This window comes from Ictidomys tridecemlineatus, chromosome 3 (assembly GCF_052094955.1).
Source record: "Ictidomys tridecemlineatus isolate mIctTri1 chromosome 3, mIctTri1.hap1, whole genome shotgun sequence".
Lineage (NCBI taxonomy): Eukaryota > Metazoa > Chordata > Mammalia > Rodentia > Sciuridae > Ictidomys > Ictidomys tridecemlineatus.
The window spans coordinates 131,292,195-131,307,898 of NC_135479.1; the positions used below are offsets into that span (position 1 = coordinate 131,292,195).

Here is a 15,704-nt window from a genome sequence, read left to right on the forward strand (position 1 = left end):
TCCCATGAACTTGGTTCCCTTAGAGCTACAACACTTTAAATGTTTTGCCTTTTATGTGTAGCTCAGTGGTTCCCAATGGATTAGGCTACACCTATATCAATGCCACAAAAGACCCCCCAAGGATCTGCTGGATAATATTTGGGTCACTGAACTTGATGGCTGTTTCTGGGAAGCCTTTCCCTGCTCCACTTACCAATAGTTGTAGAGGCACTTTTCTCCATAGTTAGCACCAAGAGCCTGCTCATGGCTACAGGATGACAGCTCAGAGGAGGGGCTATGCAGCTCCCGTTTGATCTTGGTTGGAGGTGGGGCATGAAGCACCACTGAAAATCAGAAGACAGAGGTCAGCCTGTTAACAAGGAGCTTAATGCTTCCTTCTGCAAACCTTGTAAACTAGCTGACTGTTCTTGTCAAGTCTCGTGTCAAGGAAAGCAAACCACACATATAAACTCCCATCAAAACCCAATGAAGAGTTCTTTTTTCTTTTATTTGTGCTAATTCATTATACATGTCAGCAGAATGCATTTTGATCCATTTTTATGGATTATACACAAATGAAGCACAACTTTTCATTTCTGATTATACCTGATGTAGTCGTACCACATGTACAGTCATACCACATGTACAGATATACATGTACATAAAGTAATGATGCCTGTCTCATTCCACCTCTTTCTGACCCCATACCCCCTCCCCAGTTCTTTTATTTTTTAAAACATTTTTTAGTTGTTGATGGACCTTCATTGTTATTTATTTATACATGGTGCTGAGAATTGAACCTAGTGCCTCACCCATGCTAGGTAAGCGCTGTACCACTGAGCTACACAGTTCCAGTCCCCTCCCTAGTTCTTTAAAATCAGAAATGACACTTTTAATTAGCCAAATCTTTCCCCCAAATTTCGATGGCAATGGATCTTGTTTCTCAGAGGTTCCAAAACCCTTAAAGATCCAACAGGTGGGCTGGGGTTGTGGTTCATTGGTAGAGTACTTGCCTAGCATGTGTGAGGCACTGGGTTCATTCTCGAGAACCACATAAAAAAACTAAATAAAATAAAGGTATTGTGTCCATCTACAACTAAAAATATTTTTAAAAAATCCTATAGGTGATGGATCTTCAGGAAAAAAGCAGGTGGTAGTGGACCACCAAGAGTTAAGGACACAAAGAGAAAAAAAAGAAAAAGAAAAAAAAAAGACACAAAGAATTTTTTTTCCAAAAACAACAAAACAGTCAAAAAAGTGTTGATAGGCACTATACATTAGCTTATCAAAGGCTTCAAACTGCTGGTGCAAATACATTTCTTATTCAGAGAGAGTAGCAAATTATATATATGATTTTTAAAAAGTCCTTTTCCAAATAACTCTAAATATCAGCTCTGAATAAGAAACACTCAACTTCAGGAGCACTACAAAAATTTTAAAAAGCAAAGGAATTGAACAGACCAACCAACTTACTAGGAAAGGCTAAAAGCATACTGAAGTCCTGGCTACCTCTATGGTCACGTCTGGCCCAGGCCCAACTAGTGATCAACCAGCAAGGGCAGCTTTTCACAACCAGTCCTTCCATACATGATGCTACTCATGGTTTGAATGTGCTTTGTCCATTCTGAAACTTATATTTGACTTTAAGGCAGTGTTTGAGTCATGAGTGTTCTGCCCCCAAGAAGAGAATTAAGGATGTTCTCGAGGGAATGAATGGGTTATTATAAAGACAATCCAGCTTTTCAGACTTTTCTCTCTTGCACATGCTCACTTTCCCTTCTGCTTTTCTGCCATGTTATGAACCAGCAACAGACGCTAAACCTCTAAACCGTAAGCTAAATAAACTACTAGTGTGTGTGTGTGTGTGTGTGTGTGTGTGTGTGTGTGACAGAGAGAGAGAGAGAGAGAGAGAGAGAGAGAGAGAGAGAGAGAGAGAGAGAGAGAGAGATACTGAAGATTGAACACAAGGCTCTGTGCATGGCATGCAAATGTTCTACCTCTGACCCACACCCCCAGCCCTTTTTATTTTTTATCTTGAGAGGGTCTATAAACTGCCTAGGCTGGCCTTGAATTTGTGATCCTACTACCTCAGCCTCCTGAGTAGCTGGGATTATGGATGTGCAGCCTGACCCCAGACAACAAGGTTTAGCTGAGTCCTGCCAGTGACTGACTAGAAAAGACTGGTTTTTATAATTCCTTTCTTACATAATGCCAATTGCTTTTCCGGAATACATGAAATAAGTTGAGAACAGGCAGATTATATTTAGAAGTCTAATATTAGAGTCTCTCGTGATTTTTCGATGGTGACATCATGGCAGCCAACACTCAATTGTTATCAAATGTCTTCAGATATTCAGACACAAAGTAGCCAAGATTGTTGTTGTTTGGATGTTGTTATTAAATGTGGAGGGAGAGTCAGACGATTGACACAGAACATGGTCCCCCTGAGGCAGCTCTCAGCATGGCCCTGGTTACTGCCTCTATTCTCACTAGTCCTCTGCCATAGGTATTTTGGGCAAAATAATGGAGACAAGTAATGATGTTCCAGTCTAAACAAAAGTTACATGCCCCTGAAAAGTACTTTTCTTACTTTGTCTAAAAGAATTCATTTGTAATCACTTTTTGACCTAAGTTTGGAAAGGAAACAATCTGAGGAATTATTCAATTTTCTCACTTTTAAGAAATGTTTTGCTTTTATTCCACAATGTTATTATAAAAGTTATCAGTTCTGCTGACATGATTGATACTAGAGAGCAAACCAAAGTCGCCCAGAAAGAAAAGTTTTACAATGGTTTCAGGAACAGCATACATACATTTTAAAAGAGATCTAAACTATTAGCTAATTTTGATGTCTTCATTTCTTCAAATGTAAACAGAACTTTTAGAGTGTATTACACCATTTTGGCTCTAAGTTACTATAGTATTTTTTCACCTGAAAACTATTTTACATGTAAAATCTTCTGTTCTCTAAACAAAAGGGAGTTCAAGAAATGTTGGATGAGCAAACAAGCAGATACTATTTCCAATTGGTTCTTAACCTTGAAGGCAGGGACCACATCCACCCTATAAGTTTAGGTACAATGTTAGTCACGTATAGTTTCTTCCCCCAGGAATCAACCATTTGAAGGACAATGAAACATGGAAGGAAGAAGAATGGAAGGTCTCACAGATCTATCCTAGCAGGAGGATCCTATGAGTGTTAGGGATCCTATGAGTGGTGAGGAAGAAAGCTCAGTTCCCCCAAGTTCTGCTGGACTAGAAGTAGAAGCCCAGACTATGGCATGTGTTAGAGACAGTGGTGTATTTAAAGCAGAAACTCAGAAGCCCAAGGAATGTTCTTTGCTTTCAGTCTGTTTCCTCATTTGTAAAATGAGGTATGCGATGCTGCCTGAGAAATAAAGAAAATGGCACAGCACCTTGCAGATGGTGCTATGATGTTGCATAATTATACCCTGTGCTTTCAAAAATAGAGTACCTTTGCATAGCTGCCTTAAACAATGACAGAGACCTAGGACTATGAAGGACAGCAACAAATTGGAAATGAAAACAGATCATAAACTCTTGAGCGGAAGTTAGAAATGTTAAAAGTGTTTACTATTTGAGCTGATAAATATCTTCTTCAATTAGAAACTTTGATTTTAAGCTCAGAGTTACAGAAGACAGGCCCACAGTGTGGGTCAATGGTGCGCTAACAAGAATTCTTGATGAATATGGGCCACCTTCTTTATCGTAAAGAATTCTTCTTCCTTTCCTTTTCTCGCCATCTCACTGTATTCTTTGAGTATCTTCTATGGGCCAACCATTCTGGAGATTCTGAGGATGTAATGGAAAGCAGACTAGACTTAAGCCCTTCCTCAACGCATGCATAATTTGATTCTTAGCATCCTTTCATAGATGCAGTGAAGAGAGACTAAGACTTTAATACACATAAATCAAGCCCTTACACATACAGATAAGAACTCTGAAGAACTGGGCATGGTGGCCCATGCCTGTAATCCCAGTGACTCAGAAGGCTGAGGCAGGAGAATCAAAATTTCAAGGCCAATCTCAGCAATTTAGAGGCCCTAAATTAGAGAGAAAAAAAAATTAAAAAGGTTAGGGATGGAGATCAGTGGTTAAGTGTCCCCTGAGACCAAAAGAGTTAAAGGACTTGATCAAGATTTTGGAGCTACCCATGAGAGGGGAGAGGAAGCAAAGGCTTCCTACCGTCCTTTTAGCAGTCTTCTGCCATATTGACAAAAATGGAAGATATTCCACTCACCCGCTTTGTACATTAAAAATGTTAAAACCTTTTTTCCCAACTAAAATAAAAATACTTCATTGCACCTGGTTAAGAGAAAGTGCTCTAGAACACAGGAAAAATGGGCAAGGAAAAACCATATCTCTGGAAAAGAACAAGAGAGACCAACAAAGAGGCATATGGGCAGACCTCTTAACATTCACTCTTTGCCAAATTGCTTTCATGTACCTTATTTCATTCAATTTTCCTAGCCAAATAAGAAAACTACTTTCGCTGGGTTTGGTGGTGCATGCCTGTAATCCCAGACACTTGGAAAGCTAAGACAGGAGGATTGCAAGTTCAAAGCCAGCCTAAGCAATTTTGCTAGGCCCTAAGCAACTTAGCAAGGCCCTGTCTCAAAATAAAAAAAAATAATAATAATAAAAAAGGCTGGAGATGTGGCTCAGTGGTTAAGTGCCCCTGAGTTCAATCCTTGTACCAAAAAACAAACAAACAAAAACAAAAGGCAAACAAAACTACTTCATTATCTTCATTTACAGACAGGAAAATAAGGCTCAAAGAAATATGCCACAGTAAATGCCTGGAATTTCCACCCAAGCAGTTCTTAGCCATTCCATTCCTTTACCTCCCAGATGGAATCTGATAGGAAAAAGACGAAATCAAAAAGGGATTAAAGAAATAGGAAACGTGATGGAGAAGGAAGACAAACCAGGAGAAGACAAAGGAAGAATTACTTTTTGCCACTGCCAAGGCTGTATCCTTATGTCTCCTCCGTACTGTCCAGTAGGGTTACACCTCAGACACTTAATTATACTCAAGAGTGAACAACTTCCCCTATCTGCAGGACACCAAAATGCCTAGGATCCTCCTTCACCCCTATTGAAAATTAACTTTTCTGACTTAAAAGCCTTCATTTTTTTTGGCAATCCTTGCCTCTTGTTCTAATTTCCACTTAAAAGGTCACATTCTCCTTTTATACTCAAGTTGATCAAAGTCTTCAGCTCATTTAGACAAATGCAGGCACTCTGGAAGACCTGTTATCTTCTACAGCCAGTTACTAACTAAGCAGACTCCATATTATTAAGTGGGTGCTGTCTCTCACACCAGAAACCCTGTGGTTCCCTAAAAATGCTTCTGGACAACCTCTCTTAATACTACCTCTGAGGCAGGAACACTTTGAATACCTATTTGACAAGAACTCTGTTAAGGATCCTTGCCAAATTTTATAATATATAAATGAATATTATGTTATATCTATATCTATATCTATCTATCTATCTATCTATCTATCTATCTATCTATATATATATATATATGAATATAAATAAGTTTCTGCTTTTCGGGGATAGAAATGCCAAGGGCAGTTAGTAAATAAGATTTAATTATTTATTTATGGGTATGCATTACAAATATGGTGGACTGCTTTATACCATAACATTTTAAATTTAGATATGGCTGGGCATAGCGGTGCATGACTGGTAATTCCAGTAATTTGGGAGGCTAAGGCTGGAAGACTGAGTTTGAGGTCATCCTTGGCAACTTGGCAAGATCTTATCTCAAAATAAAATAAAAAGGGCTGAGAGACAGCTCAGTGGTAAAGCTCCCTGTGTCCAATCCCTGTACTGCAATCAATCAATCAATCAATCAATCAATGCCTCAATAACAGGACTGGTAGAATACCCCTTGGTTAAATCCCTAGTACAGCCAAAAAATAAAAATAAAAAACTTTAGTGTTTATGAGTGAATGAACATAATTTCCTAGTTGCTCTTCATATTACAGTAGGGAGCTCCTTCAAAAATTTTTCTGACCCAGAGATGATTTAAAAAAAAAAAAAAAAAAAAGGCTTGATCCTAGCCAATGCAATAAGGCAAGAAAAATAAACACAAGGCAAAAGGATTAGAAAGGAAGAAATATAATTGTCATTATTCACAGATAGTTTGGTTGGTTACATAGAAAATATTAAAGTATCCACAAAGTTTAAGAACCAGTCTAATTTTGCAAAGTCATTGGATATAAAGTCAATATAGAAAAAAGAACTATTTCTATATCCAATATCCAAAACAATGTGAAATTTAAAAAATAATTCCTAATAACAACAAGAACATCAAATATCTAGGAATACATCTAATAAAAAACATGTAAGATGCCTATACTAAAAATTACAAAACACTAAGAAAAATTAAAAGACTCTCAACAAATGTAAAAATGTATTGTTATGGATTGGAAAACTTGATATTATAAAGAGATCAATTGTTCCAAGGTTTATCTATAAGTCCCATGTAACCACAAACAAAATCTTAGCCCTACACAGAATGAGAATGAATAAAATTTCAACTGCATGAACATGAATGTCACATATATGCTGAGCAAAAGCATCCAGACACAGAAAGTTATACACTGTATGCACCCATTTATATAAAGTACAAAAAGAGATGAAATTAATCCATTAAAGCAGAACAGAGGTTACTTTCAAGTGGATAGGGCAAAAGGACTTTTTGTATTCTGATAAGTTGTTTCCTGATCTAAATGATTATAATGTTCATGAAACTTCATCATGCAGCTGTACCCTTATGATTTCTATTAGTTTCAATTTAGTTTCTATTATTTCAATTTAGTTTCTACTTTTTTAAAAAAGCAGCTCTGTCCTGTCCCAATGACATCAATGAGTTAATGCTAAATTCCTCAAATTTTAGAAAGCTTTTCTACCATCACAAAAGATAAATTGTCTTCCAAAGAAATAACCCAATTATTTTAAGATAGAAAAAAAGACAAGCTGGTCCATTCAAAAGAAATAATAATTCTCTCCAATGGCAAATTTTTTTTCCTGTCCACAAGTACAGGCCTGTGGACTCTGTCTAGGGCAGCTACCCCACACAGGGTTAATAGCAAACTTCACCAGTACAGCAAGGGGACATGAACAAGGGGAAGCACTTACGTTAAATGTTAGGATGAATGAAAGTTTCATTCAAAAGGATTTTTTTCTTAAAGGCAAAACCTATTGACTAATAAGACTTTCCTTTGGTGTTTCAAAATCATCAAAGTTTCAATTTGCCACAGACTTTGCTGTGAATACATGAAACATTTACGTAGCTACGGAGGAGAGTAAATGAAATTGCTGATCAGTTAAACTGCAGTCTGAGGGGAAGAAGGCCTAAACCCACCCTGACTTTTGCTGCTCTACACAGAGGCTTTGCCTGCCTTCTACCAGTTGTCCTTTAGATTTTGTTTTAGGGTTTTCCTCCTCCCTTCTTCAATTTCATTACCTTCACGTGAGACAGACTCATCTTTTCCAAATCAGCTGTGTGAGCCTGACCTTGGGAGAGGCCCTTATTTGGTCACATTCAACAGCCATGATCCTCTTACTTTACATGGAAGGTTGTGTCTCATGACGGAAGTTGACCAGAACACCAACACCTGCTTCTGAATGGCATGCCCATGAGGTTGCGTCTCAGGTGGCCAGTGTCCACTCCAGAGCCTCCGATAGCACTTCAGAACAAATGTGATGTGGAATGTATTCAAACAGTCATGGCCAGATATTATTAAGATTCCAGACAGTAATCCTAAATAAAGTGAGGTAGGTTGATTCCTAAACATACTACTATCTTGACTACCAGCTTAGGGTCACTGCTTCTCAAACTGCTACTATGGTACCCATTTCCCTCTAAGGGAAGAACCATGTGCTGTTTAGTCAAGAATTGGGGGTGGGGAAGCCCAGGGCATCTAACCATACTATTTTTTGATTATGTCAGGTGTAGAGAACATGAGGAAAGGCAAAGGAAAGACTATCAAGCAGAGAGACGTGTGAATATAAAAATGACATTGGCAAAGCAAAAACCAAAGGACCCAACAGGAAAGAAAAGAGGTGTGGCCTCTTTTTCCTTGATGGTTTACCCTTAACTTGTCTAGCATCCCAAAGACCAGAGGGCTTTTAGTGACCAGAGGGAGTATTCTCTGAGGTCTATGATTTGAAAAATCAAGATAAAGTCAAAAGTCTACTTTCTAACCTTGTCTTGCCTTTTCTTAGCTCTGGCCTTTTTTGATGAATTGTGAGACAAAGCTCATACAGTTAATTAGCAAGAAAAAAAAATGGGTGAATAGGATGAGGCTTATTTTTTAAATTCTGCCATATTATTAGAAGTAGTCAGAAATGATTTTCTATTTTAGGACCAAGTAGAAACTCATTTTAGGCATAAAATTTATTATTATCACCATATTCTTTGTGATTGCTAAAGCAGCACTAGTGAATGACAATGGAAGTATATAATACCCTGTTCTGGGAACAATAAGGATCACAAGGAGAACACCAAGTGAGTGGATTGTTTCTGGCAGTTTAAAAAAGAGTATGTGGAAAAAGGGATGTCTAAGATTTCTCAACCCAATAAGAGGCATGCCCAAACTCATCTGAATGGTTAGCATTGATCCTGCCTGGCAACAGGTTTTGAAAATAAAAACTGGAAATATCAATTTTAGTCAAGGGGTACACGTTCTAAAAACAGAACTGGAGGAAGTACAGGGGAAAATGCTATTTCAACATCTAACACACTGAACCTTCATATGCATAAATTCTCAAATTTAATGTAGTGAAAAATCATTCATAAATTGTAGGATCAACTATTAAACAAGCTGTGTTTAAAAAAAAATAATGAGGGGGCTGGGGATGTGGCTCAAGCGGTAGCACACTCGCCTGGCATGCGTGTGGCCCGGGTTCGATCCTCAGCACCACATACCAACAAAAGATGTTGTGTCCGCCAAAAACTAAAATAAATATAAAAAAAATAATAATAATGAGTCCCCCCCAAAGCCCCTCACCCCAAATATGCACAAACTATTTGTGATGGGATTAAAGGGACTCACTCTGTTCTTTTAAGGTCAGTACATACATGGATGGGAAAAGTGAGAGAATCAACAATTTATTGTATTTCCAGGCCTGAGATCAGCATTTCTGAGTGCTATTTGCATTTCTATATATCCTTTTAAAATGTATCCTAAAAAACTTGACAACTATAAAATAACTGGCCAGTACTCTTAAAAAGTCAGTGTTATATGGGCAAAATTGGGAGACTATTGTAGATTAAAGAAGATATATGAGGAATAAAATAAATGCAATGTGTGATTCTTAATTCAATTTTAGGTAAAACAAACAAACAAACAAACAAGAAACAATATCAATATTAGTCACAAAAGACTGTTGGGAACAATTGGAGAATTCTGAGTATTACACCAAATGACATGTAATTTTCTTAGGATAAAGGGAAGAAAGTCCTTAATCTTTGCAGATGTGCATAAAGTACTTGGGGGTGAAATGCCATAATGTCTGCAACTTGCTTTCAAATATTTCAGAAGGAAAAAAAGGATACATATACAGAAATCAATGAAGTAAATGTAGGAATCTGTCTTAAAAATAAATCCAATAAGACATATTATATTCCATTTCCTCTAAGAAATGGAAAAAAAGCATTGAGAGGGGGGAAAAATCCTTTATTTTATGGTTGACTAACATGTCAAAAGCAGAAGTGTTAAGAACTTCAAACCCATGCATTCACACATGAAGAAAGCTACCCTTGGCTTGTTACCAAATTGGAAGGATAATTCAACCCTGGGAATCTAAAATTACACAAGGATAAATGTTGGTCATACTCTAAAGTCTAAGCCTGTGGTTCTCAAATATTTTGTTGGCCTTGGCCCACTTAAAAGGGCAAGGAAAACACCCTAGACATGGCAAAAACTGCCACTGCTCCCACTGTGACTATTTCCTGCTGCCAAGACTTGACTGCTTAAGTAAAAAGACTGCTTAAGTACAAAATGACCTGCCAAAGTAACACCCATCAGTAATTCCATATACATATTACTGATATATAACAGGAACTAAAACATATGTCCAACTCAACGCCATAAAACATTCTTGGGGAAAAAAAATTCATTCTTTGTGAATATATATTCACAAGGTTAGAACATTACCAGAAAAGCTAGACAATGCATTAGATTTTATCTCCAGCGTCCTCAAGAGAGCAAAATACAGTTATCACCAACTGTGAAGGTTAGCAGAATTAAAAAGAATTCAAGGTCTCTTTCTTGAGGTTCTTCCTCATTCTCATCCCCCAAGCAGCTGGCTTGGCAATTTCTGTCCCTAATGGCTGAACAGGACCAAGACCAGGGCAAGCAAACAGAACTTGAACTGGGTGGCCAAGACTTCTGCTGCTGGGCCCTTGGCAGGAAAGGCACAAGAGGTTCTGAGGCTCCGACTGGCCCAAACTAGCTTATCAGGCTGAGGAATCAGAAAGGGATATGGAGCTAAAGATCTAAATTGTACTGAAGAAAGCATGCTGGCCTTGGAGAATCCCTTGTGCATTTATGCCTTAGGAACCAAGGATGGCAGCAGGAGTATGGGATGGAGTCAATGTCTGAGAGACACGATAAAACACTTGGTACAGTCAACACCTACGCAGACACACCCCGTGAGATTTCAGGGCAAGTTCATTCTGCAATCCCAAACTTCAAGAACAGATGCATTTGTCTTAGGCTAAGTCCTACATGAAGAAAATAAGGTTTCTACTCTGAGATAGGGAATCAGTAGGTATAGAGAAAAATTGCTTTAGGATTGGCACAGTTGTAGTACTCAGGATTTTAGATTGATAATTAACCATGGCGGAGGGAGGAAGTTACGGTGGGAGGAGGTTATGATGTGAATTATTCCAGGTATTTTTTCCAATTTGTCCTGTTTCTCAGCAAGGACCAAAAGAACTGACCCTCATGGTATATTTTGGGGTCTCAGAATATAGGCTTAACCATGAGGTTAAAGTCCTTTCTGTTTGGCGATATCACCTTCTGTACAATAAATAACCCACAAGCCAAATTAGGAACCAATAGAGCTAGTTCCTGGAACATTTGGCTACAGGAATCAGATTTCTCCTATGCAGCGTGAAAAAAAACTACACTCAGCAAAAAAGGCTTCGATAATTGGTGTGTGGACAAAAAAAAAAAAAAAAAAAAAAACCCACTCTATTGTTAGAATTTAGTCCCAGAAATTTGGGTAACACAATCAGCTCCAGGAAAAAGGCTTTGAACTTAATATCATGATACGGGCAAGGGGAAGAACAGATCCAACAAAACGAGTTAGGGTTACACTGGTATAGGAATAGCATCAAACTAAGATCAAGATTCAAGTTTTTGAAGTTTTAATGACCCTACATTAAAAAAAGATGGGGAATACCAGAGTGAAATGATAACCCATGCAATCAGAGCCAAGTCTTACTACAGTGGGAACAGAAGTGAAGTAAGGGGACATCTCTTATATCTAAGAGCAGTTGAGGGGCTGGGGATGTGGCTCAAGCAGTAGCACGCTTGCCTGGTATGCGGGCGGCCCAGGTTCGATCCTCAGCACCACATACTAACAAAGATGTTGTGTCCGCCGAGAACTAAAAAAATAAATATTAATAATTCTCTCTCTCTCTCTCTCTCTCTCTCTCTCTCTCTTTAAAAAACAAATTTATAAAAAAAAAAAAAAAAGAGCAGTTGAGGTTTATACCAAGTGTTGGGAAATTCAAGAACCAGAACTGTATTTGGGGGGAAAAAGCCCAGGAATTTCTCTAGTGAACTATTAAAAAAATGCTAAGCACTTTGCTTGCAAGACAGTGTAGAGACTGTGTCTTCAGAGAACCCACTCTTGATTTATAAATGGGGTGGCAGAAACACACAGTTGTTAGGAACACTGGAAGATTACTTTAGAATTCTGACAATGGAAACCCAAGGTCCCTGAATGTAGGACTTAGAAATTAAGGGAAGGAAAAGGAGCTTAGAAAATAACTGGACTAATTTTTCAAGAAGCCCTCTGAGAGAGAATGAATTTCTCACAGTTTAGAGGAATTAAGAGTTAGTGATAAAACTTCCCCCACCTAGGTTTAAAATTAGACAATTTAACCTGAAGAGGTTAAGTCCATGAAGCCATGCTCTGTAAGCCTCTCTCCCCTCCCCAGTTTATCCCAGATCACCCTTAATCTCCACTGTGGAGTTCAGCCGATAACAGCACCATGGGTCTAAATTGTGACATGTATGAAGTATTGGGTTTGTAGAATATCACTTCCTCTGGGAAAATGCTGGAGTATATTGAGTTGTTCTTTGATGACAAGGTGCTGCAGAGTGTATGTTTGTTTTAGGAGTGGGGGCATTTCTAATTTGGTTTGCATAAAGCCAGTGCTATAGTACTTTTTTTTTTTAATAGATGGACACAACATCTTTATTTTATTTATTTATTTTTGTGTGGCGTGGAGGATCAATCCCAGTGCTTCACGCATGCAAGGCAAGCGCTCAACCAGTAAGGTTGAGGTAAGGTACAACCCCAGCCCCAAAGCATGACAGTATTTTATGCCCTTATTGCTCCTTGGAATGTGAACTATATGAGATGCAAGATAGATTCAACTACAGAAAAACTCAGCTCTGAAGATGCCAAAGCACATCAGCAATTCAAGCCTCAGGGGCCCCAGGTCCTAGCTTCCATTAGACCCTCACACAAAGCCTTTCTGGCTGGAATCACAGCAGGAAGAGATGAAAATGGTGGCTTTGCAATCACAAAGGCAGATCAACTTCTTTGTGGGAAGAGGGATTGACTTGACAGGGACATGTACTCTGCAGGAAGGGGATTTCTGGATTTCTAACTGTCAGAGGCATTCCAAACTGTTAGAATCATATTATTTGAACTATGGTGTCGACATTATCTAGTGATGTCATTTAACATGGGGGGAGGGAAGGCAGTTGGGAGAGTTGCTTCTGCTGGCCCAGCTCAAGGATCCAGCAAGAAATTCCCTCCTTCCCCTCCACCATTTCTCATGGCCTCTTCAAGCAACAGTAGCAGTTAGCTCTGGAGCACACGATACCTCACAATCACATCACCAACTCTGAAGATGACACCCCCAATTTTCCCCATGAAAGTCCGCTTAAGATGTCACTGAGTTATTTACAACTACAACCAAACAGGTGGACAGTACTACTCGGGCTGACCAGGGAAAAATGTGGGGGGCACTTCAAACTCCAGGGGACTTCAAGACTTCCCCCATCATTTATTAAAATGAGTTTTCATTATAGTTATACATGACTGGGGTTCATTTCGACATAACCAAACAAGCACAGAATATAATTTGCTCTACTTCAGTCCCCAGTAATTCCCCTTTCTCCTTCTCTCCCCACGCCCCACCTTTTTCTTGGGGGGGGGCGAGAGGTATTGAACCCAGGGTACTTTACCACTATGCTACATCTCCAGCCCTTTTAATTTTTATTTTAAGCCAGGATCTTACTCAGTTGCTTAGGGCCTCGCTAAGTGACTGAGGCTAGCCTCAAACTTGCAATCCTCCTGCCTCAGTCTCCCTAGTTACTACCTTTTTATTTCTCTCCAGAGATAAGAAATGTGACCCAGGTTAAGAATGACACTCAGGCCCTAAAAGATAGACAGTGGGACAAATGGGGAAGGGAAGCTTGGCTAGGAAGAGCAAAAGGGCTCCTCAAAGCTGTCTACCCCTCCCAATGCACAAGGCTAGAAGCCATTTCCACCTTCTAAAGGTTCAGAGGGCCCAGGGAAGAGCTCAGGGTAATGGGTTCTGCACAGAGACGCACAGACTGGTCTACTGCCCGTCTTCAGAACAAAAGAGCCATGAGGGTGACATATGTTCCAGTATCAAGTTTGTCAGAGTAGAAATGCTGGCATGTTCTTGGGCATCCGCTAGGAAGGCGGGTTGCTAGGAGGATTTTGAGACACTGGCTTTGTCCTTTCTTCACCTCTGTCCATACTAACAAGAAAGACGCAGGTGATTTTCAAAGGCTTCTATTCTAACTCTGGCTAAACAGAAGGAAAGACATTCTTTGTGTTAATGCTCTTTCTTCCCTCCTCCCAAAGAAGTGGTCATGGAAGTAAGAAGAGCCCACTTTGTACATATGTACTAAATCAGGAATGTCCTGACTCACAGATGGTAAACTGTGGGTAAGAATGATTGTCTAGCACTGAAGTGCTCTCTCCTTCTTGGTACAAACTGCATCTTTTAAATAGTCATTTCCAAACAGAAAAGCTGTTATCCAGTAAGGAAGAAAACTGAATGCCAACAGTAGCAGAGACTTTTTTTTTTTTTTTTTTTTTTACCTAGATGAACTACTTTGGGGTTTACTTGAAGTTCATACTCTTTCCAACAGCATTGTACTTGAGACAACTTGGATCTATGCAGCCTCTTTCCTTCCGAGGACACATGTCCTAACAATCCTAACAATTTAGAATTGTTGCTTTAGAATTCTAAGAATGGGAACTCAAGAGAGCTTGAATATAAGAAATTAAAGAGAAGGAGCTTAGAAAAGAACAGGGCCAACTTTGATTAAGATAGGGCTCATGTGTCAATAGATATGGATGGAGCTCTTCCACAAGAAAATTTTGTGTGTGTGTGTGTGTGTGTGTGTGTGTGTACGCAGAATGATTATTTCTAATTAAGAATCACATCCCAGAACTTGTGGGCCTTGGAGAAACCAAAGTATTTAACAGTTTTAGTAAATGGCGTGTCCACATGGATAGATCTAAATGAAAAAAAAGAAAAAAAAAAACCAAGATAAAAATAAGGAACTCCCTCCCATCCCCACTTCTGATGCACTACCCCCTTCCACTGTAGTGGGCTGGGGATTTAGAATCAGCCACAGAGTTGCTTCCATCTGGGGTGTTGGTTACTTTTGTGCATATGACATTGACAGGAAAAAAAATGTGACTGACTGACCTGATTACACCAAAAGGAGGATCTGAGCATCCTCAGACCAGCTTACTACTTTTCCTTGGATGGCTGTTCAAAGAGTTTTAATAGTAACATTTACCAACCATAGGCAACTGTTTCATTTTCAATCCTGAGAAAGAGGTCTGAGGAGAGCCCTAGTCTTCCCACTCCAGCCCTGCTATGGCGGACCAGGAAGGGCTGCTCGGGTGGAACACACCACCTACATTAAGGGTAACAGGGCATTTTTCCTGAAAGGAAAAAGGAAGGAGCGAAACCAAACCTTAAGCTTTATCATCCTTTCTACACTTACTCCCAATTTATACAATTCTCTTCTAAACTGGCACTAAAATGAAATATAACAGTATTTGAAATAGCATTTAAACCCTGTGGAAAATCTTATCTTCAACTTCAAATTTAAAATTCATCCTTAAAATCTGACAGGAGAAAATCCAAACCCTAGAGGAATCAGCTTCTCCTTCCAAAACCATTCCCTTCTGTCCACAGCCCTCCTCCTACTAGCAGAAACTAAGAAAGTGAACAGGGTGCCTGGACTGTGCCTTGTTCTCTAGCACATGCAGTCTTACTGGAAGCATTAAGTATCAGCTGCACAAAGTTTAAATGAAGCCAAAGAGCACCTGACTAATGTAAGCATTCAAAAAAAAAAAAAAAAACCAGAAAATAAGAAATAGGGGCTGGGATTGTGGCTCAGTGATAGAGCGCTCATCTAGCACGGGCGGGACCCAGGTTCGAT

General features: G+C 39.1%; 1 protein-coding gene across 2 annotated transcripts in view; it reads right to left on the reverse strand.

Annotated features, from left to right (window-relative positions):
- The window catches only part of Etv5 (ETS variant transcription factor 5), a 58,898-nt gene that overhangs the window by 29,521 nt on the left and 13,673 nt on the right, over positions 1-15,704 (reverse strand). For both annotated transcript variants that reach the window (XM_021730326.3, XM_005331011.5), the window contains exon 6: positions 194-323. In XM_021730326.3, the coding sequence (XP_021586001.1) occupies positions 194-323 (130 nt within the window). The remainder of the gene's footprint in view (positions 1-193; positions 324-15,704) is intronic.